At 39.0% G+C, this 23,779-nt stretch overlaps 1 protein-coding gene across 1 annotated transcript; it reads right to left on the minus strand.

Annotated features, from left to right (window-relative positions):
- Window positions 1–740: 740 nt before the first annotated feature.
- Window positions 741–22,302, minus strand: adgrg1 (adhesion G protein-coupled receptor G1). The gene is made up of 15 exons (XM_087843132.1): window positions 21,924–22,302; window positions 11,413–11,487; window positions 10,145–10,410; window positions 9,633–9,819; window positions 9,360–9,402; window positions 9,102–9,180; window positions 7,635–7,757; window positions 7,325–7,441; window positions 6,826–6,868; window positions 6,609–6,715; window positions 6,323–6,438; window positions 5,982–6,244; window positions 4,764–4,863; window positions 4,281–4,558; window positions 741–1,578 (listed from the first exon to the last, which is right to left on the minus strand). Exons 2-15 carry the CDS (start codon window positions 11,456–11,458, stop codon window positions 1,451–1,453), a joined length of 1,896 nt encoding a protein of 631 aa, XP_087699258.1. The 5' UTR covers window positions 11,459–11,487; window positions 21,924–22,302; the 3' UTR covers window positions 741–1,450.
- Window positions 22,303–23,779: the final 1,477 nt, after the last annotated feature.

Here is a 23,779-nt window from a genome sequence, read left to right on the forward strand (position 1 = left end):
GCAAATGTTGTTGTTGTGCAGTGTGGCATGCATTTAGACAAACACACAGCAGTTTGACATTTTTAACCAAAAGATTTTTTTTTTATTAAAAGTCAACATATATCCAGAAAACCAGAATATACACATTAAATTGAGTGACATATATTTTAATTTTAACATTTTGAAAAAAGTGCAAACATCTCAGTATCTAAAAGCTTACATATGTGAGTTCTGCTGGACATGACTGAAACATAACGCCAATGAAATACATGACAATTTTACATTTCTATTTAATACTGGAACACATCCAACCAAATAAATGCATTTTGGCCCATTTTAAAGACAAAGGTCTGATAATCAGGTTTGAAAGAAAAAGAAAAACAGTCACTCTGGATTCATTTATAAAATATTCAGTTATTAATTTACAGTGTGGACAAATGCAATATGGAATTTACCATCTGCACATCAAAACAGTACAAAAGAAAACTCACTGAGGCTCAACAAGTACATGTTTAAATGACCGACAATCTAAAGTGCTACTTTAAACAACTTAGGAAGCAGCTATAAAAAGCATACATGATACAAAATAAAATAAAAAGCTTATCTAAAGTTCAAAACATCATCAATAGTATTATATAGCTTTCTTTTATATATATATACAATAGAACAGTAACCTGCATCTATTCCTGCTCGCAATTTCCGTGTTGGGAATAATTCATAATTATTTCCAACTTACAATTTCTAATTTCACATACGTTACTTTGAACTTTGACATCCGTCTCCTGTATAACTAGAGCCAGTCTAGCTTTTCTGCAAATGCAGGCTTTAGGCCTGATTAAGGAGTTCCTGAGTGATGCTGTCATTTCTTTGCCACTTGCCTAAATGAGAAGAATCAAGTGATTAAATGCCTTTTTAATGCAACTTGAGTGAATTATTGATATATTATATTTAGCTAATTGCCACCAAAATTAATTATAACTCAGAATGTGTGACATATAGAGCTATAAATAAACAGCAAATACATTTTGTAAAATGTTTCTTTTTTCTCCTGTTGTAATGATTACTAAATAGAACACAAGCTCAAGAATAAATAATTTAGAGTGAATAAAAAAGGTTTGTACACTCAAAATTTGAGAAGTTACAGCAGCTGGATTATGTTTGGGAAGGAATACTGACCCATCTTTACTTTTACAGTTACACAGCAGGTCATATTTGTGTTTGCCCGTACAGCTAACTTGTGCTCGTTACTACCGAGTTACAGAGTTAAGAAACGTAGGATATATGGAGAACCTGCTGGACTTTTTTTTAAGCTGTAGCTCCTATTCTCCTGCAGTTACCACCCCTGACAGACACATTTCATCAGAACAATCCTCCAGGAGAAACGGCCTGGTCAGCTTCCAGCTCCTCCATCACTGGTGGTATACTGGCATTATTTTTACATTCAAAGTCCGGCTTCTGCATCTTTGTTCATTTAACTCCTCTCCTGGGCCTGGAGCATGTGCTGCCTGGTAGATCCGGTGCTGCTGCTGCCAAGACCAGAGCCACCAGCCTGCTTCTGCATCCAGTCCAGCATGCAGAATCGCAGCATCAGGAAGAAACCTGTGAGCGACAGACGAGAAACCAAGATTCAAAATGTATTGTTTTTACTCAGTTGCCACAGTATCTGATTGTTTTAAAAAATCTTTGACGTGAGTGAAAATATGCAGTAAATATGCTAGCAGGAAACGAGCATGATTTGCAGTAAGAATATGTCAGTGGCAAAACGTTCTCAGATATACTACATAAAAAATGAGCCCATTTCTTTTAGGATTCATTTTAAAAGTCTTTTATTTACTTTTAAAGCTCTCCATGGCCTAGCCCCATCTTATCTCTCTGAGCTGCTACAGCCTTATACACCCACCCGCTCTCTCAGGTCAGCTGATCAGCAGCTCCTGAAGATACCCAGGACTGGGCGTAAACTTAGAGGAGATCGTGCTTTTGCTGTAGCTGCTCCAAAACTGTGGACCGAGCTTCCTTTAGAGATTAGACAGGCCAGTTCTTTATCTGTTTTTAAGTCACTCTTGAAAACCCACCTCTTTACCCTGACCTTTGACACCACGTGAGATGTTGGTTTTTATTTTTTTTATTTTAGTTGTTTTTAGGTGATTCGATGCTGTTTTATCTTGTTTTTGTTTTAATATAGGGCTGTTTTAATTTTATGTTTTATGTGTTTTATTTATTTCTTTTTGCTGTTTTCTGTTATTCTATTGTTTTAACTTATTTTCTGTACAGCACTTTGTTCCTGTGCTGGGTATTTTAAAGTGCTTTATAAATAAAATTGGATTGGATAAACAAATGAGCCTTTAATATCTGTTATTTGCAGTAAATGCCACCATTCCTCAGCAGAACAGCTCACTTCACGTGTTTCTAAAATCATTCAAAAGCCTTAAAATATATATTTTTAACTCAAAGATATTGCATAATTTTAATATTTTTTTTATTTAAAGAATTTTTGAAAATAAATTATTTTACAGTGTACAGAGGTGAACCAATACACTCATGATTTTATCAGCTGCCTGGATGTAGCTGAACAATGACTCTAAAAATGACGGACAAAAAATGAAAAATTATATTCTGTTTTGTAAAAAAAGAAACCACATTATTTCCAACTTCTGCTGACAAAAATATTCCATATGGAAAAGATATATATATAAAGTTTTTATCTGTCTTGCATGAAACTTGTATGAAAAGCATACAAGAGTGAAAACACATAAGATCCCTTGAAAAATTATATAATGAAACTTGTATGTTTTGTATACTTACTAAAAAAATATATAACTGATATATATGAATATTCATACATATATATGAAAGTAATGAGAAAGTGGCCACTTTCATGAGTAAATCATATATGTTTTTACTATTTCTTTTCCATATGGGATAATACAGCTCTTCTACAATAAATAATCTGTGGTATCATTTATGTGGTAGTTCTTACAACGATATCATAACAATTCAGTTTAAAAATAATCTTTAATCTTGTTTTACTGTTACGAGACATAGTTTAGTCATTTCTATGCTGCCTGCCTTTGCTTGGATCAGATGGTCTTTGTGTTCGTACCATTCCAAGCTTGTGTGCTAGCAACAAGGAAGTTGCAGAGAATCCTATTCTATACAAACTTACAGCCATTATAAATGCAGATAATGTCATGTCAGCAAACAGCTAGATTGGGCTCTAAATTGTTTCTATGTTTAAGAAAAGAATACACCTGCAGGTAGGGTCGTGAAATAAAATTACAGATGTAGCATTTAGCCACTGCATGTTATATGGCTGGCATAGAACACATTCTGACACCACTATGCAGCAATAATGGGGTTAATAAATCACATATTTGGTGTTGAATCAAAAACAAGCACGCTGCACGTGAGAGGAAACAGCTTTGTCTCTGATAGGCAACAGCAACTGAAGGCCTTGATTAATCATGGCCATTGTCTCATTCCCACACTGATACAATAGGCCACTGGCTCCACATGTACAGTCACAGTGTATGAGTCAACAATGAATATACTCCCATCCAACAACCGACTATAAATAGTTAAAAGCTATAAACGCACGTGGAGATTATTCCAAGTCACCTTTTCTTTGGATCTGTGTATTTATTAGATGACAATGATGTAATTTAATGTTGAGAAGCATCATCATCCTCTTTTGACAGCTTTCTGGAATGTATTCATAAATAAGAACAAATGCAAAGAAGTTCATAAACATGAGCCAATGGCATGTGTCCAAGGAGTCTGTCATTTCCATTGTTTCCATCTACTGTGCTACAAAAACATCTACATAACACACTGAGGTAAAGTTGCATTGTGTTACAGGCTATGTGGTGTTGAGGTACACATTCCTTATTTGCATACAGTTGAGGTGTAGGGTTCTATATGCAAATTAGGGGCATCCAGCATAATATAATGCCTCTGGAAACTCCCGAAGGATTTTGAAAGATGAAGATGCATGGCATTTCATGCCTCGGATTAATTTTTTTTCTTTTTTTCTTTTGCTGGATATTTACAAGCGAGTGGCCATGTTGGTTTGTGTCTGAAAAGCAAAGAGTCCATGTGAGCTGTCCTATCAGGAGCAGTTCAGTGTTCGCACAGCTGTAGGAGAATGTATGAGTCATCATACATCTCAGTCATCATGACTGTTGAACTGCTCATCTATCACGTGATGGTCTGCAAAATATCCTTATGGTACTTGTCCTTAAGTGTAACATCTCATTTCAAACCCAAAGTGTAATCTGGAATCACTGTACAGCAAAAGCACTGACCTTGAAATGAGTTGAGGATACAGGTGATGAAGAGAATAAAGGTAGAAATGGGCTCAAACTCAAGGAAGGCCAGACCCCAAGTGGTCCCATATAAGCAGCTGAGGCCCCAGATGCTGAGAAACGCCACTCGGTTCTGTTTCCATTCATCCCTGGTGCGGATCTGCCTGTAGACCAGGAACAGCATCACAAGGCCAGATGACACCAGCAGGGCCAGAATCATCACGTTGGTGAAACAGAAAGCTAGCCAGCCCTTATTCTCAGTTATATCCATCCAACACCTGGAAAAATCAAACAGTCAGAAGACAAAGAAAAAAAATCCAGAATAAAAATGATGCTCAAAACATGCTCAGCATTTTATTAAAGATTCCAATAACCCCCTTGAAATGTTTTGCTGTTGCCTTGAAAGCATGATTTTAAATACAAGCATGTGCTTGTATTTATTCACTTTCCAAATAATTTTAGATCAGATAAGGAAAGGCTTACATCTTATATGGATTCTCAGGGTCTTCGCTTGGTGGCACCTCTATGGGCCCATAAATATCACCTATTGGAGCCAGGATGACAACGGGAACAGCAGGAAGAGCTGGAAAAGAATAATCAAGAGTGTTACATGTGCTTTACCTTTATGTGTCATGAGTAGGGATGGGTACCGGTACCGGTTTCTGACATAAACGGTAGTAACCAGACCGAAAAGCAGCGCACATTTCGGTGCTTTATTTTGGTGCTTTTTTTTTCCTGAGCTGTGATACACTTTAGATTCTAGCCAATCATTTTACGTTTCCGAGGATAGTAGGCGGGTCCAGGTACGTACGTTCTTTTAGAGCAGAGCTACAGATTAAAAATGCCCAAGGCGAAGCGGTCAAAAGTCTGGCTGTACTTCACAGCAAAAGATGCAAACTCAGCAGCCTGCAACAAGTGCTTTAAGCTGATACTGTGATACTGTCAAAGGAAGTAACACCTCAAATCTGATGAAACACCTGGCGATGCATAGCGTTTTTGTTAAAAGCCGAGAAATGCACCGTATTTGATAGCTTGCTGCGAGACCTCACACCGAGCACATCTACTGCGGGTGTGGTGCCTGTTATCGGACCCGGAGTTAGCAACATTCCCCAAAAACCCGAAGAGGAGAGTCCTGGCCCCTAGCCCTGCCAGTGTAGCAGAAATGATGAGGATGATGATGCAGCAGCAGCCGTTCTTCTCTGCGTGAGTAGCTTAATGTTGTTCGTGTGTAATTTACGTTGAGTAGGCTAACCACGTTATTACATTAATGCATGTAAGGTGAACTAGCAAACATCATCATAGCTACATGCGGCTGTCTTCTTGTTTGATGGCAGATACTCCCTTCACCCTGGCCAAAAAGGCTAAAATGACCAAAGAAAAAGTGGAAAACAGTTAAACATGAGAGGTTTTTGGACAAAGTTTGTGTTTTCTCCATTGTTTAAGCACTGCTCCCAGCCAAGAGTGATACCATATATGCCCCATAGCTGCAGAAAAGGCTAACATTGTTATCTTTTTACAAAAAAACAGCTGAACATGAGAGGTTTTTGGACCAATTTTGTGTTCTCCATTCTTTAAGCACCGGTTTGAGCACCGTTTAAGCACCTGCACCGTTTCAAAAGTACCGGTTTGGCACCGGTATCGGATAAAACCTAAACGATACCCATCCCTAGTCATGAGGTATATTTCAGAAATTAAACTCACCAAAACCAACTAGGTTCCATATGTAGGGCTTCAGGCGGGGGGTGAAGACCATGTAGACCAACCAGAAAGTGTGCAACACTTCGATGCCCATCCAGGCGAAGGAGCAGAGGAGGGCGTAGTGAAGTAGTGCTGCTACCCAAGGGCACACGCTTTCCCCTCCCACGTTAGCCAGGACTCCATTGAAGAAAAAGTTCAGGCTGAGGAAGGCGAGGGACACAGCTAAGCCCACATGGATGGGCAAGGACTGCTCCTTTGATCGCCTCCTTGAAAGACAGTGGAAAGTTAAAATAATAAAATAATAAAAAATATATATATTGTATATTACATAAATACATCTGTACCTTTTCCTGAAGAGATATATTATAAGAGCAACACAGCTGATCAGAGATACGGCACATCCCAGATATGTAATGACAGTAAGCTCCAGCAGGTGGGGCACTGGTTGACGATTCAGGTCCTGCCATAGGAAACAGTGCAGTGAGCAACATGGCCTTCACAAGACACACTGGTACAATGAAGACTGTTGATTTCTGTGTATCTTTTAAAAATCATTACTAATCTCATCACTATTGGTTTCTGTCTGTTGTTTATTTGCTGTATGAAAAGCAGTGTATCCGCATGTCTCACCACCAGCACAGTGAAGTACGTCAGATGGTTACACTGACACACAGTGTGGTTTTCCCCACTCTGTTCTGTCTTACATCCATCCTTCGACCAGTTCACCTGCAGAGAATCTGCAACAGGGAAATATCAAATCAGTCCGCATTGCTGAAAATGATGATAAACGAAAATACAGATAAATATGTAAAGTAGCACATAATATTCATCTCTAAATGGTTCCAACCTTTTCTGGTGTCCCATGAAACACATGCCCTTGTTTTTCTTTTCTGAAATAAAGAAGGAGAGGAGAGACATGAGCTGCAATGTCACCACAATGTTAAAGAATATCCACGTCACAGGTGCTTTTATGTGTTGTTGTGTGCATTGCACAGATGCAATAAACAGCCTCATAAATTGCATAAACAACAGTCTGTTTCTGCCATACATAAGGTTAGAAAAGAAACCTATAAGTGGTTTCTGTGTGTTTGCTGCACCGTGGAGGTAGATATGCAGACATCACGGAAGTAAAAACCATCTTGTTTTTCTTCTAACAGCATCTGCACCTGAGCCACATTTGACAGCCTGTGTGTGTATGGGCATCTGTACTGCAGCACATTGCAGTCAATTCAACAGTTACTATTTGGTACAGTAGGTGTCAATTTAAGGAAGTAGCTTTAAGTAATATAAAGTGGGTGGGGAGCGTACTGATACAGGCTAAAGGCCACAGAAGCACACAAACTTACAGATACGGCTTCATGGTAAAAATCAATCCTAATGGGTTCAGGCAGATTTCTGATGATCTCGTTCTCCACCGTGATTTCCACCACATCACTGATAGGCTTGGCAGTTTTGTGAGCCTCCTGAAACAAACACACACAACTTGACCTTCATCTTACATAATGCAGCATAAATATTTGCACACATAGCAACAAAAGTATTCCAGATAGTATCGCAAATGTGAACACTGGAAAAAAATGGCAGGCTGACAGCTAAATGAGGTCACCTGAAATCCTGTCATATGTGCCTGTATCGACTGAAGGCAAACAGCCTTACCTGTAACAGGGAGATGTTCTTGAAGAAAGTGCAGGTTACTTTGCTAACATTTTTCGCAGCTTGTTTTAAGGCAGCAGGGAGGTGGACAGTGATATTGGACTTGACAGATCTACTAGCAATGGCCTGGAAAAAAGAGCACATATAAGAACTGTGAGTTTTTACAATGTAAGCAAAACCTGCTTCACTCTGCAGCTCTTGTGGCTCCGCTTTGAGATTGTTGGGTTACTAAATGACTCTATTTTAGGGTCGTTTAGAGAAAAAAATGTCAGCTTTCAACACCATCCTGTAATCGTCAGCAGAATGCTGCCATCAGTCACTTTTATGTGTCAAACTCAAATACACAGTGGGCCAAAATTCAAAACTGGAACAAAGTCGTGGGCTAACATTAATATTTATTGAAAAAAAAAAACTTCCTCCAGATATAAGAATGAATCTTTTCTTATGGACTCAAACAAGTTTTGCTGAAAAACTGAATATGGAACAAGCAAAGCTTAATACTAAACAATATATATATATTAGCTGTATAATACCAGTAGGCCAGCTCTAATAGTAATTTGGTACGGCTTCGCGGGCCAAATGTAATTAGGCTGCGGGCCAAATTTGGCCCGCAGGCCAGAGTTTGACACTTATGCTCTAGGTTATTCAAAAATGTGCTGTAAAGTAAGTCTGGATTAAAAATGGAAGCACACAGTCTCAGATGCAAAGAAGGTTTTTTGCTAATGTCAGCAGTGCTGTGGCAAACTCTAAAAATATGAATCTTCATCCCAGTCGTATGACTGAAAGTGAAATCTCACGTCTGCAGATGTGTGATTCAGGTGAAACCTACAGAAACCTAATATTTGGATTTAAGAGGTGATATTACTCTGCAGAGCGGGACATGTTTCTGTGTGTCTAAGGAGGAAAGGTTGCATTTCATCACAGCCCGAGCACTAAAGAAAGCGAAGGTAAGGCTAACTTCATTCTTCACTCCTCCAGTTTTTAAACTCATCACTACACCAAATAATAACTGACACTACTGAGTTTACACAAATCCAAAACCTGACATGTATTATGCCCTCTGTGTTCCTCTTAACCTATAAAAACATATCCGTGTGCCACAGTGGGCAACAGAAATGAATTCCAATGAACTACAAATGTTGTTTTTAGTTTATCCCTGACACAATAATCATCTTCTTGAGCTATCCATTAGTTTTTATTCAATTTCAATTATTTTTCAATTTCATTTTGTTTCAGTATAGTTTATTACAAATTCATAATACAAGTTTTCATAATGTAGCTATAATTAAATGAGATTGTAAGATGAGGTAGTTCAGAACAGCAACACTGCAATACAACAGTTGACACACTATCACAAAGAGCATCCACTCTCTAAAAAGAAATCATCAAAGCCTTCTCACACTGGTTGGTTTGAAAAAGAAAAGGTTAATCTGAAGACAAGTCTCTTTAACTTTTGTGTGTTTGTCTTACAGGTGATGTGACGATTTGGCCTTTGAAATCTTTCTTCATCTCCACATCAGATTTGTAAGCGGATGGAGGCTCAGCACACCTGGACACAAACATCAGGCACAGCCATGATTAGAAGTTTCTCGTGTTTCATTTGAATGGAGCAATATTACATCAGACAGCTAATGTCTTCACTCCTCGTTTGTAATCAAAGTTTGTGTACTTCAGGAAGGATCAAGTCTGCAATAAACTGGTGCATTTGAGGAAAAGAGAGGAAATTACTTGTTGGAGCCGGATTCCTGTTTCGCCTGTTCACATAATTCTTCTGCAAAAACAGAAAAGAAGAGAAAGTTCTGATTCTGACATGCTGCACTTGATAACTGAAATCTGAAATGTTGGTTCAGCAAGGCTAAATATTAACAACATTACAGACAAACTGAGTTATTGGAACAAATAAAATAGTACAGAACATCAATTTTATTTTTTGCTAAATATATTTCATTCACAGATTTTCTATCAAGAATATGCTGACACAATATGTGTAATCTTCCTTACTGTAGTTGGTGGAATGCGCTTGAAAGTTGTACGCTATCCGTGTTTTGTTGGTGATGAAATCATTCTTGAACGTGACATTGAGGATGCCGTAGTCTGCTTCTTGTGTGTTTGGGCCATTACTCACGTCAGTGCAGCAGGAATCCTGCAGGCTTGCAGGTGAGCACAGAATAAGCTTCTTGTTTCTTACCTGAACATCACAACAGGAAAAACAAAAACAAAAAACAGAAATTATCATAATAATCTTGAATTTAGCTAGTGTAGTGTATGCAGTGTACAGAATATCATATAAATTTCACATTTTGTTATATGGCTTTTAGAATGTGGTGGTGGTACATTATTATACACACGTTCTTTTTCCACATCTTTCATTTAACTACCTCACGCTCATTTTTTAGTTGAGTTCTCCTGAACTTTAATGTTATTGAGTAAAATAATGGGTGTCAAATGATGAAACAAAAAAAAAAAAATGCATTTAGAACCCACACTTAAATTTAAAAATTGTTATCACTTACTGTCAGCATTAACTGGTCCAGCAGTGGCTCCCAGTCCAGACAGAAATTGATGTCCCCTCCTGACTCAAGTCCAAGGTGCTTGAAGGTAATCACTTCAGATCTCCTACACTGGGCTGTGATCTGCCCGTTTATGGACAGAAAGCTCTCATTGGCTGAAATGGAGATTCCTTTACAGCCAGTAGAGATGTTGAGGTTCAGGCTCAGGGGGTTGTTGCCATGGTGCCATGTGCCGCAAAAGTTCCAGTCCAGGTCATTGTTACTGGAAACTGTTAAAATACAGCACACAGTATTATTTAGCTAATTGGTTTTCCCACTTGTTTTGACAATGAAAAATTTCATCTACGTCACAATGGTATTAGTGACCAGTCCAGATGCTAAAAACAATCCTCTTGCTGCACTCTACTGTATGTGCTTTCATCCTGGTGGTAGTTTAAGGGCAGGGATTATCCAAGAGAGAGAAGTTAAACATTTCTAAAGTAGACCTCTTGCAGGGACTTTGCAATGTGGACCACAAGCGCTCAAATAATATTTTTCACTTCTCTTCACTGAGGTGATTTAAATATTTGTGGTTTGAAGCTACTGGGAAACGTAGTGGGTTGTATTGCAGTTCTACAGTACTGAGTGTTTCCTAGCATATTGTCGCTATATTATTTTCATCCTCCAGGGCTTTGCTTTGGTTACATGACTGAAAGCAATGAATACTACACCTCTGCATTCAGTAACACAATCCTGCCATCTACCTGCATTGTTTGCTAAAATGTCACTACTTTGGCTAGACTTTAAGTTCAGGGCAGAAAACTGACATGTAAATGAATGTGTGTCTGCCAGCACTTGAGTAATAGGTCACAGTTACAATTTACAAATTTCAAACTAATGATCAGTTCATGAGCTCGGCGTTGCATTGATTCCTATTGGAGCCCATGTGTCCTGCCTTGCTTTATGATACTGACCGAAGAGTTCTTATGGTAGTGGAAACTTTAACTCTCCTGTGTCAGCAAAGTATTTCCTTAGTATCTGAGGCACTCTAGTTGTCTAATGCTCACAAACAGAGGTCACATAGAGAAAAATACTATAAAGGAAATGCTATGAAAAACTGATAATCTAATATATTTTTGAGAATTCTGTCATGTTCATTTAATGTCTCTTCTAGAATATCTATAAAAAGGGCAACATAACGTATAATGTAGGAAGTGGCACAACATGAATGCAGTTTGCTTTCTGATGAACAAGATAAAGATGTGGAAGTCTCTAAGATGTGGTGATCTTACCAGTGGTGAGGATGATTAAGAAGAGCGCAAACTTCAGATTATCCATCAGCTGCGGCTCGGTTGCTAACACCTGTTCTGCAGAAATACAAAAAGTGAAACGGTTTTAAAAGGGGAACAAATTTATAACTGCGTAAATGCTTATGCAAGGAGAACAGCAATTTAGCACCATTAAAATCAGTGGCTAAAAATGTGTGTGTGTGTGAGTGTGTGTGTGCATGGTTAAATGAAAGAGCACAGTGTTCATTTGCAGCCAATTTTAACCACATATAGAAAATGTTAGAACAAATAAAATCAATTACATTCTTTTTACATGAAGTCATAAAAAAAACGAAACAAAAAGTTTCCAGTTTAATGTAATGACGTTTTTTTTTAGTGATACCATTCTCATTTGGACGCCTGGTTTGTTATCTGTCCTTATATATCAGTGAACACAAATGAGTTCAGCCTCAAAATAAACACAGCGACCTTTCTAAGCTCTTATCAATGGAAACAGTCTTCCCCCTGTAACGGGAATGAGAACACATACACATGCATCAGCAATTCAGTCTTTCCATAACCCTACAGTGAGCTGCTTTTCCTCCAAGGTCAAGTGCTGAATAGTCAAGCAAGCTTATACTGACGGTTTCCATGTCCACCACCAGTTAGTGTTTAAAGCAGAAAAATATACAACTGGGAATTTTCTTTGAAAAAAATCCACTTTGCATCATATTAGAGAATCACATGACTGTCAACAGACGGACATGTCTCAAATAACCACAAATGCATTTTTGTCATTTTCAATTTCAACCAAAGACGGAAACTCATCCTAGTCTGGTGTCATTGCTTCAAGCGTCACCACATCCAGACAAGCTGATAGCGTGGAAGTTCAAACCTAACCAATACTAGATCTGTGACCACGTCGCATGGGTTTACTGCATGGTATGCGTGACAGTGAGAATGTCTGGAAAATAATCAAAAAGGCAGACAGGAACCTGTTGAACCACAGACAAAGCAGGCAGACAGACAGACAAACGAACAAGAGAAAGACAGGGAAACATCACACTGCATATCCTGAGAGGTCAGCTTGCTATTTATAACACCCACACTCGATACTTGAGAAAGATATAAGCCTTACACAACCCACCCAGTAATGCACAGAGACATACAAATAAGCAAACAAACACACACAAACAGGAAGTTTATTTGATGAACATACAAAATGCTACCTTACTTTTTTGCATTATGTGGCACTTTCACTGAAGCTCTGTTGGCTGGGCTTCAGTTTTAGAGTTTGATGAGTCGGTGATGTTAACATGCTCAGTTCTTTGTTGTTTTTTTGCCTCTATATCTTCCTCTTTTCGCCCTTTTCCTTCTCTTGACACCCAAATTGGTCAAGGCAATTGGCTGCCCCTCCCAAGACCTGGTTCTCCTTTAGGTCTCCTCGTGTCAAAAGAGAGTTCTTCACTCCCACCATTGCCATATACTTACTCATAGAGGATGTCTGTTGCTAGGATTCTCTCTATAAAAACAGTAGGGTTTTTAGCTTACAGTACAAATTGTCTTCAGATAATAATCTGTCATGTAAATAAAGTCATATTGAATTAACTGCATTTTCTTATATATACCGACATGAGAATGCTGTAAAGAGTTAGTCTGTTCTATCATTATCTGTGTATCTGTGTCACGTCTTCACTATGGTCATCCCAGTCAACACACAAGCCTCACCACTTGTTACTCAAGCATTTCGTTTGAGAGCGACAACTGAACATTAGCTTTCCTGTGAAGATGTCACACCGACACTTCTTGTGATGCAGAACTGTGGTTTGACATAGGATATCTTCTTGAAATGAAGCCAAGAAGACAATATCAAAATATCCCACAGTTTACTTTTCAGTTCAGTTATCTAACACAAAGACGTGTGAAAATGAAACCTTTGTATTTTGCCGTGTCAAAGTGTGGTTTTGGCATTTCGTTCTCTGATAATTTAAAAGTGACAAAAGCAAAAGTTGCTAAGGTGTAACTTCAAGCGGTGCATGTTTAAGGAACTAATGTGTAATATAGTGACCTGCCAGGAAGGAGCGCAGTAGTATTTCTCTGCCTCAGTTAAACAGATATTGTAGTTTAAAATATGTTACTGTCTTTTCATTTATCAAGGATCACAAATAAATAAACATGTGGGGATGAATAATAATAAAAACTAATAACAATAATAATCTATAGAAAACTTATTTATCTGAATTACAACTTTTACTAGAATAGCATGATACAACATGATATAATAACATGATTCATTGTGGAGCTCTGTATCATAATTTCAGCCTCTATGTCAGGAAAAAAGTGATTTATGAGATATTGAACACGACGTGATTGTTGGTGTCAATTTACTGTAATTGTTCCACCCAACTATCTCTACGGTTAACCTTGAATGGTCAGAAAAAGAGAAAATATCCACTGAGCGGCAGTTCTCTGTGTAAAGATGTCTTGTTGTTCAGAGGAGGAGCTTGCTTTGAATTGATAAGAAGGCAACAATTACTCAAATAACAATCCACATATGTTCACCAAAGCACACTTAGCACTTAGTTCCTCCTACGCCGGGCGGCGCATCGGGCAGCTAGTGATCTCCATCGATGTCGGTCAGCAGCGACTGCTTCAGCTTCGTCCCAGGCAATGTCGACAGTTCTCAGATCGTCCGTGAATGTTCGACGCCATGTAGTCTTTGGTCGGCCTTGCTTTCGCTTGCCAGTGCGTGGACGCCATGTCATGGCAATCTTAGCTGGGCGATGAGGGGGTAGGCGTAAAATATGGCCCGCAAAGCGGAAGCGCCTTTTTGCAACAACATCGGCTAATGGGCGGGTGCCTGCTCTTCGTAGGACCTCCTCATTTGTTATTCGGTCCCGGTGGGAAATTCTCAGGATTCGCCGCAGGCCACGTTGTTGAAGCACATTCAGGTGTTGAATAATTGCACTTGTTGAGCGCCAGGTTTCTCTAGCGTAAAGTGCAGCAGGGAAGACGATAGAGTTCAGTAGTCTGATCTTGACCCTAACATTTAGGGAGTTCCAAATAGGTTGGAGACGTCGCAGGACACCAACTGCCTTCCCTACTCTGGCGTCAACATCCCGATTAGAGACCCCGTCATTCGAGATGATGCTGCCAAGATATGTAAAATTCTCCACCTCTTCAGCACGTTGTTGGTTGATCATGACAGGAATGCGGGCACGTGCATAGCCAACTCGGAGTGCCTTGGTTTTTTTTGGCGCTGGCGCACGAAAAAAACTACTTACCAAAGGTAGACGATAAACTGTTGCAATAGTTTGATGGGTCAGAATTTGGTGTTAATAAAAGCATTCTGTCCTGTATCAACAGGTCAGCAGGTCAGAGTGGTAGTGGTAGAGTCTTTGTACATATTTGGGCCTCTAACTTCCAAAATGCCACCTCCTCCCTGAGTATTGTTGCTATGGTTGTCCATCCCTTTACAATCACAGAACAGCCATCATCTAATGACTGATTCCAGGATGATGATGCACCGTTTCACAAACTCAAATAGCCTCTTCATTCACTAGATCTTAATCCAACAGAGCACATGCAAAATGGGAGATTCACATCACGCATTTGCAACTGATAAGTCTGCAACAACTGTGTAATATTATCATGTCAATATGCTCCAACACATCTGAGAAATGTTTTTTGTTGAATATGTTACAGCAGTTCTGAAGGCAAAAAGGATCCAACCTTGTACCACCAAGGTGTGCTTAATGAAGTGGCTTAAGAAGAAGTAAGCTTAAGCATGGGATAATTGCTGTTATCAGTGTGTCTCATGAGAGAGACATCTGTTAAGGAAAAACATCAAACATCGGTCTGTTTCATGTATGTTATTACAACGGAAACAAAAGCTCAAAGAGACCAAAGCTTGGACGAATCTTCAAAAGCAGTGATGAGCTTGTTTGGTGGCACTTGTAGCATGGTACCATGCTAGGACAGAAATGAGCTGTTGTTGTACCTTAACCTAAACACACACCTCTGTCTCTCCTGGTGGACTCGGAGGAACAGGAATCCCTCCCTCTGTAGATACAAAAGGATCATTCTAAGGTTAGAAAAACACGGCAATAGTGTCATCAAAGTCCTACATATGACCTTTACACCTACACACCAATTTGGACTTTTTCGAGCTAAAATTTCCAAAATGATCCTTCCACGAAACCCTAATTTAGTTCAGTCATTTGTTTGTTTCATTATCCCTCTTTTTGTAAGGTATAGTCTGCAATAGTAATCTTAGATACAGGTGATCCTAGCAGAGCCTCGAACCAGCAATCTGTGGGTAACTAGGCAGATTGCCAAGCAGCCCAGCTTTTTTTTTTTTGTAATTGCCCACCCGGAAATAGCAGGCTGAACCAGCCCTGATCACCCCCACTTCAAAGAGTATAAATTCCCCCTTTACACAAAGACTTCCCCCCCAATTGTTTTTAATATTGGGGAGTGGTATAAAAGCTGAAGTTGTGAATAAACATGGGTGTGGTTACTTTGTCAGCTGTTCCGTTTCTCATGAAAGTACATTTTACGAACTCCTCATATCATCAAAGAGAGTTCCTATGTATATAAATAAATAAATAGGTAAGAAGGCCAATCTTGAGGCTTTAAAATGTTTGTCTTAATTTGTTATGTCTTTTTGTTTGCATCTTCATAATAGAGTCCATGGTCCCCATACGTACTTATCACAACGCCCAAACTTTAAATTTAGAGTTGGGGTGAAATATCAGGTGCATCGCAGTGGTGATGAATTCACACACAGCATTAGTGTATGATTTGTAGCAGCATCACCCACCAACTGCTCATTACAGTTTTCTCATTATGGACAGCATATCTAGGAAGAGATCAGAGGTTAAAAATAAATGGCCACTGTCACCACACCCAGTGCTACAAGAGTGAACACACACTGTAAGCTTAGTTGAGGTGAGAATAATGCCTATTATCAAAACTTTTATGTGCAATTATATAATTGGGTTCGAGTCTTTGCAAATTTTGCAGTGACACAAATAATTTAAACAAATATATTCACTCTCTCTTACACAATATTTCAGCTTGTCATGTAAACTAACTCTAATTCTGCACTCACTCTCTATTGTTCATGTACACTGGCCAAGGATCAATTCAGCACAAGAATTTCCCCTTTTCTTTCACTTCCTATGCTTGTGCGTGAATGTGGGTGTGAAAGAGATGCAATGACCAAAGCCTGGCATACGTGGAAGTGTGTTAGTGAGACGCAGTGCTCGCATACCGTAGCAGTCTTCGAATTTCTCACCTTTCAGCACAAAGACTCCACACATCCAGAAACTAGATTCACTCCATTTGTCACTCCTACACATTTATAAGATGATATGATAAGAGCCTTTGCCTCAGCATTTATGCAAACACATGCATCCATTCAAACTACCCACAACTGTGTCAACGAGACAACACTTGTGATTCCCCCGTCTGCTTGATTCTGTTTTCCAGTAATGACATATGTGGGTCTGACTCACCTGCCTATATGAATCATCTTTACAAGCTCTCACACTATGGCACAAAAGTCAAAACAATGTGTGACACAGACGGCAGAAAATGATACCAGACGGAGTACGCAATCTGTGGATATGTAACACTTTTATATTTGCTAGTGAATTATCCAAACCTAATATATTTTGCCACAAAAGTTTGAAACGTCTCTGCTCATCAAGGCCGACTGTCTTTGCCGTTCTTCATTCTCATTCATCAAACATAAACTACACTGAGAAGTGGACATGAGAAGTCTGCAACAAATGCGTTATGCTATTGTGTCAATATGGACAAAAATCTCTGAAGATTGTTTCTCGAATGTTTTTGAATCTTTAACATGTAAATTTTAGGCAATCTGAAGGCCCGAGGGGGCCCAACCTTGAACTACCAAGGTGTTAGTAATGAAGTGGCTGTGAAGCTTGAGGATAGGTAATTGCTGTTACAAGAGACAACTCTGTTTCAAAAATCCAGTAGTTTAAATTTGTTTTATGTATGCCTTTACAATAGAGACTACAGCTTGGTATTCAACCAGGGTTATAGTTGTTATAGTTGTAGTTGCGGCGTATGTTTGGTAGCAGTTTACTACCACAAATACACTGTGCTGGGGTACCAATAAACCTGCTGTGGTTGTACTTTGGCCTACATAACCAATCTGGTTTACGCTTGTACTACAATATAAGGTAGTCCAAGGTAGTGATCAACATTGTGGCCAGCGCTTACAACTGTATGGGCTGTGTTGACAGCAATGTGTAGTTACCTTTCTAGGCAGGCGTTCGTCTTGTTTTGGTTCTGTGAAAACGAAGTACTGACTACTGGTACTTTTTGGTGTGGGTGATGTAAAGCAAAAGAAAGAAAACCAAAAAAGTGCCATCTACATCTAAATCAGACACATGGACTTATTTTGGACTTTTTTTTCTTACAAGGGCAAGACAAAGTAGATGGATTTGTAAAGAGTACTGTATGGTAGTAAAAACTCTGAAAATAATCAGCCATGGATGCCAAAGTAAACACTAGAGCTACCTCCCAATTCAGAGTGAGCTAAGAAGATAACATATCGATCACCTGGTCTTGATGAAGACAATGGGATCCAGATATCTGACACCATCTCAATGCTTTTTCATGTATACAGCCACACCTAGGTTCTACAGAGAAGGGAAGTGCAAAGTTGAGGAAAGGTACAGCAGAAAGGGTTGCATTAACCTGACACATGTGGACATCACAGGCACTGGATTCATACAACACCTCACATCTCAGAAATGGTGATCACTCTCTAGGTTCAAAACTTATTTAATGGTACAATAGTCTACATGTTTGCATTGAATTGGTAAGTAAATAGAAAGTATTTTCGTTAGTTAGTAAGCTGGACTAGATTGCAATAGAAAACGTTCAGTTTGTCAGGTGCATGCAACTTTAATTACAAGTTTGAATAAACTGTGTTGGTCAGTCTGGCTGGTTAACAATCACACTTTGCTGTAGAAAAAAATGACTGAAGACATAATTTGCAACAGAAAAAAGATGATAAAACACTCGGGATGGGTACCGGTATCGGTTCTGACATAAACGGTAGTAACCAGACGGAAAAGCAGCGCACATTTCGGTGCTTTTTTTTCCTGAGATGTCATACACTTTGGATTCTAGCCAATCATTTTACCTTTGCAAGCGTAGTAGGCGGGTCCAGGTACGTACGTTCTTTTAGAGCAGAGCTACAGATTAAAAACGCCCAAGGCGAAGCGGTCAAAAGTCTGGCTGTACTTCACAGCAAAATATGCAAACTCAGCAGCTGCAACAAGTGCTTTAAGGTGATACTGTGATACTGTCAAAGGAGGTAACACCTCGAATCTGATGAAACACTTGGCGACTCATAGCGTTTTTTTTAAAAACAGAGAAATGCACCGTATTTGATCGTTTGCTGCCAGACCTCACATCGAGCACATCTTTAAGCACCGGTTCAAGCACCGTTTAAGCACCGGCACCGTTTCAAAAGTACCGGTTTGGTACTGGTATCGGATAAAACCTAAACGATACCCATCCCTATATAACACAATATATCACAATAACTTATTGCAATATTTAGCAAAAGTATCAGAATCACAATAAAATTGCATCATTGAGTTGGGTATTATGATAATATTGCACCTTTGGGTCTTTGGTAATTCACACCTCTAGCAGATGAACTGAAACGCATTGCATCGCCTCAGACAAAGATCTGTGCAATGTGGGCTAGATGTTAAGTGTGTTGTGTTATTTTGGGACACATAGCCCACGCCACGACTTCTGGCATCTATGCAGCACACACCTTTGCTAGATATAGCTATAACTGAGCAAGTATCTTCATGTAAATGCGTGTGACAGACTTATCTTCTAGTGAATTATCATTTACTTGTCAGTTGGGTTGATTTTCAACCAAACACGAAAAGATCAAGCTCTGACGACAGTAGACGAAACTGCTAGGATCAGCATTTCAGCGTTGCCACTGAGGGCATGCTATGCTCACATTAACATTCTTCAAAAGTAAATGTTTATTTCATATACACATCTCACAAGACTTGGGTATCACATTATACAATTCACTTGTGAAAAGGGGCAACATTTACATTTTTAGTCTATTCTTAGTTTAATCTTTCATGAGTTAACGAGAATGTTTTCTACAAATGATAAGCACCTCCTATTAAACCCTTTGACATACGTGACCTGGTTTCAGCAAAAGTACCTTGAAAATACCATTTCCTGTCATTCTCAAAGATTTAAAGTACCTCAGGGTAACATTTTTTGTCACTGCTTTTCATGTCTGTCCTTCTATTCTGCTGACTGTTCATCTGAGTTAAATATGTGAAAAAAAAAAAAGACCCATCCAGTTTCACCATTTCTTTTACCCTCAGTCTTGGAACAAACTGGAGCATTTTAAATTATAACATATTTATTATGAATGTGCCTTTAAAGTAGCCTGAGTTTGTTTCCTGTGGCAGTTTTCAATCTAAATTCACCCCACTCGTCTACAAGCAGCAGAGTGAAGCAGCAAAGAATGTGCGTGGAAGAAGAGTAAGCCAGGGAACAAAAGCTGCTCTTTGTTGTCAGGCTTTAGAGCTGAAGTGACAGCGAGCATGAATAAGGGTCAAAGACCACTGGCTGATTCAGAGGCTGGTTCAGCCTGTGGTTAAAAGAACTGTGCACACCCATACTGACAGCTTACACTTACAAAGCTGTCACTTACTTTCAAATTACAATATTCGCTGATTGCATTGAAACGTACATATGTGTTTGTATTTACTTATTTTATGGCCCTATATGATTTTTCATCAAGAAAAATGACAGAATCAATTAAGGGGTCCTTAATAAGAATTTCAAGTCTTTTCTAACACTGGCTTAAATGGTGCTGCTAGGAGGAGACTTCACTTGGCTACACTTTTGTGCAACCGTTTCCTAAAAGATAAGACGTTTTTGTGTTTCTGAAGCACATTACATGAAGGAACAGGCCCATCAGTGCTGCTGCTGTCATGTTGATTTACAGCACTAACGCTGAGCGGCTACTGAATGAGTCTCAAAGTGAGATTCTAAAACAATTGAAAGTATTTGTAATAAGTTGTTTGTTTTTTCTCATCTCACCACATGCAGCAGACACTCAACTAAACCCCAGGAAAGCTGAGTCAAAGCAGGAATGCGGAGATATTTTTCAAGGTTAGGTGGAATATGGGTCGTGGGGAATGTTCCTGAGGGTACGTTTGCATTGGACCTTGCATACCTTCCCATAGCACCACAGTGATGCAGGGTGCATGTCTGTGCATGCGATTACATGGCTCCTTTATCTGTATCTCGACATACTCTGCGAGGAAATTGGAGGAGCAGGTGGAATGCTGCACACATTTCCTTCGGGGATATGAATAAATCAATAAAACAACACACACACAAACTCTGGCACGGACAAAAGACTGCATATTATTAAGTCTAAATCACCCCCAGTGTGGCCTTAGGTGATCGCCAAGGGCTTTGGTTCGCCATCAACGGCTTTCTTTTCCTCATTATTAAAAAAAAAAGAAGTCAGCACAAAGGAGAAGCGCTTTCTGAAATGAGTCACACAACCACAGCAGCATTTGCATTTCTTAAGATGAATGGTTAAAAAAATTCCCTTCTCATTTGTCACTTTATCACTTTCAGTTTCCAGTAGTTCTCATATCTGCATCTGCTGCTTTATCTAATTTAATTTGGGCCATTGCCCATCTTCTGTTGTTCAGGAGTCTTTTTTTTTCTACATGAGTGAAGACTTTTGATTGTGCATCTCATCACTGACAGGAAACCGCACGCTACAGCTGTAAGGAGAGCAAGTTCGAGCTGTTGTCACTACCTTTGATGGCTGCCTTCAGGCAGCAGCATGAACCCAGACATCACCTCTTTGTACAGATACAGGCTGAGAGAGGTGAAGAAAATGGTAACCAGTGTCACAACCTTTTTACTGTAAACAGCGCACTGATGTATTCCTAGCTCAAGCGCGCACATAAGCAATGAAAAAAGAAATTAATGTGAAATAAACGAGGCAAAATAACACATTAAAAATGGGTCGACCACTGTTAACCAATCCATTTATAATAAATACTAACACTGAACCACCATTGTTATCTTACAGGGCATGTAACAAATGAGCCTTAGTATCTCTCTCCTTTTAAATGTTTTTGTAAATTAATTATCACTTTATAGCACAAAGATTATCTCGTAAGATTATTTTAGTTTATATTTTATTCACAAAATGTTTTCATAAATTGATTGAGGTGCAAATGTATATCAGAGCTACTCAAACGCATACATAAATAGATACACACACATCTATCTATAATGTGATATATACACATCTCTCTGTCTCTCTATACACACGCACACATACACACAAATATATATAGAGAGAGCGAGAGATAATGTTATATATACATATGTGTGTGTGTTTAACTTTAGCCTAGGTTTCTACAGCCAACCAACGTAAACAGCATTATTCTTCCATGAGCGCGTGGGCTTACCTTGAATATTTCTCCCGTCAGTATTCGAGGTTTCAGGTCTCCTCGTGAGAATCACCACCACGCTTTATGATGTTCAAAGTCTTCACCTAACACTTTCACCCACTGTTCCACTCGCAGTGAACCCACTAAAAATGGAAAAATGTAGTTCCACACGCCCGGGATTCTCCAATCAAAGAAAGCGAAAATGTTAACCGGGATAAGGAAAAGTTCATCCTGGACCGTTGCTGCTATTTTTTTTTCCGGCAGCAGTTCGAAACACGTGAAACCGTGAAAACGTTTTTTTGTTTTTTGTTTTTTAAAGGAAAGTGAGCGATTAAAAAAAGTGTCCCAGTAAAACGATAATTGAAGCCGACCACCGCGAAGCCTGTCCACAGATAACAAGGTGCCCGCGCCGGCAGCTGTCGAGTTTACTATAATAAGGGAACTTTTCTTTTAGACTTTCAAAATAAAACCTAAGCAATCTAAGCAAAATAAATAAATAAATAATAATTAAATAATGCAAAAACTCCTCTTGTAATCTCAGACAGATTCTATGTGTTTGTTAAAAGTACATGCATCTTTAAAAAAAACAAGAACTAAATTTAGCCAGAGAGTAATTTAGTTACCTATAGTTTTTAGGAAACTGAACTTGACTAGTTTCAATTTCACACTTTGGTCATTGGTGCTTTTATTTTGAAGCCACGCAATTTTGTCCGTATCTCTCTCTCCCTCTCTCTCTCTTTAAAATTCCGAGTTTCACTTGACTGCTGTCACAGCAGCAAGGTGTTCAACGGAAAGCCAGACAGAGTGACTCTCCCTGGATCTTGGGGGGAGGTTGGGGGGGGGGGGGAGCAGAAGAGAGCGAGAGAGAAAGAGAGGGCTGGCGAGAATCCAATTACTCATTCTACTTCTAAGAACATTCTCAAGGAGACAAACCTCAGCACTGCATAGCTTGATTGAATAACTACCCACTTAATGTCATTGTTATTGGCATATAGACATTTATTACATTATGCTTTGTTATCACATCTTCAAAACCTCCTAAAATGTATAATTTTATTCATATCGATTTATTTTGTTCACTGTGGGAAGGTTTGTTCTGAGTTGGGCATTGCTTAAAAGCACAAATCAGTTATTCTATGCGTGCTTAAATGCCACTTAAGTAGGCTACTTCTTAAGTGCCTGAACACTTGAAAAGGCAGGCCTGTCTCCACCTTATCAATAGATCAACATTCCATAAAAGTGACTTATTTTTTGTGATACTGATATCAGGAAGGCAGTTATGACTGTACAACGTCAATGCCACAAGCAGCTGGCATGCTTTTAGACTTCAAATATCACCACAAACCACAGCTTCACCTTGGAGATGCTTTGAACAGAGTTGCAAAGAAATCAATGAGAAAACCCCACAGGTGAAGTGCAAAAGACTACAATTTTGTTATAATGTGATATTTAGCATGAACAACAGACAAACAAGGCCCTCGGGTTGAAAACTAATGTCCTCAATTACAAAAAACAAAAGTGTAACATTACGAACAGCTGTAACACTGTTCCTTCCTTGATAGATTACATTCTATCAACTAGCTTATAAAATAATCTTCAGCTGCATGAGACTAGGAGAAGTATTACTCTACTTATTTGAGCTGAGTTTATGACTCAGCAGGCAATTCTTCCTAATCGTGACAAATTTTATGTTGCAAGATATCAAGCAACAAAAGCTTGAGTGTCTTACTACTGGCAACTTTCAAGAAACCCCAAAGCTGCACAAAATAAAGACATAACCTTTTTTCAAGGTGCATACATGCACAAAGTGTATTCTTGTATATGTTCAAAATCTTTTTTCGTGCACTGTCTTGTGTGAAAGTATTATATACAGT

This window comes from Neolamprologus brichardi, chromosome 1, assembly GCF_056152115.1.
Source record: "Neolamprologus brichardi isolate AB-2024 chromosome 1, ASM5615211v1, whole genome shotgun sequence".
In the NCBI taxonomy this organism is placed as follows: Eukaryota; Metazoa; Chordata; class Actinopteri; order Cichliformes; family Cichlidae; genus Neolamprologus; species Neolamprologus brichardi.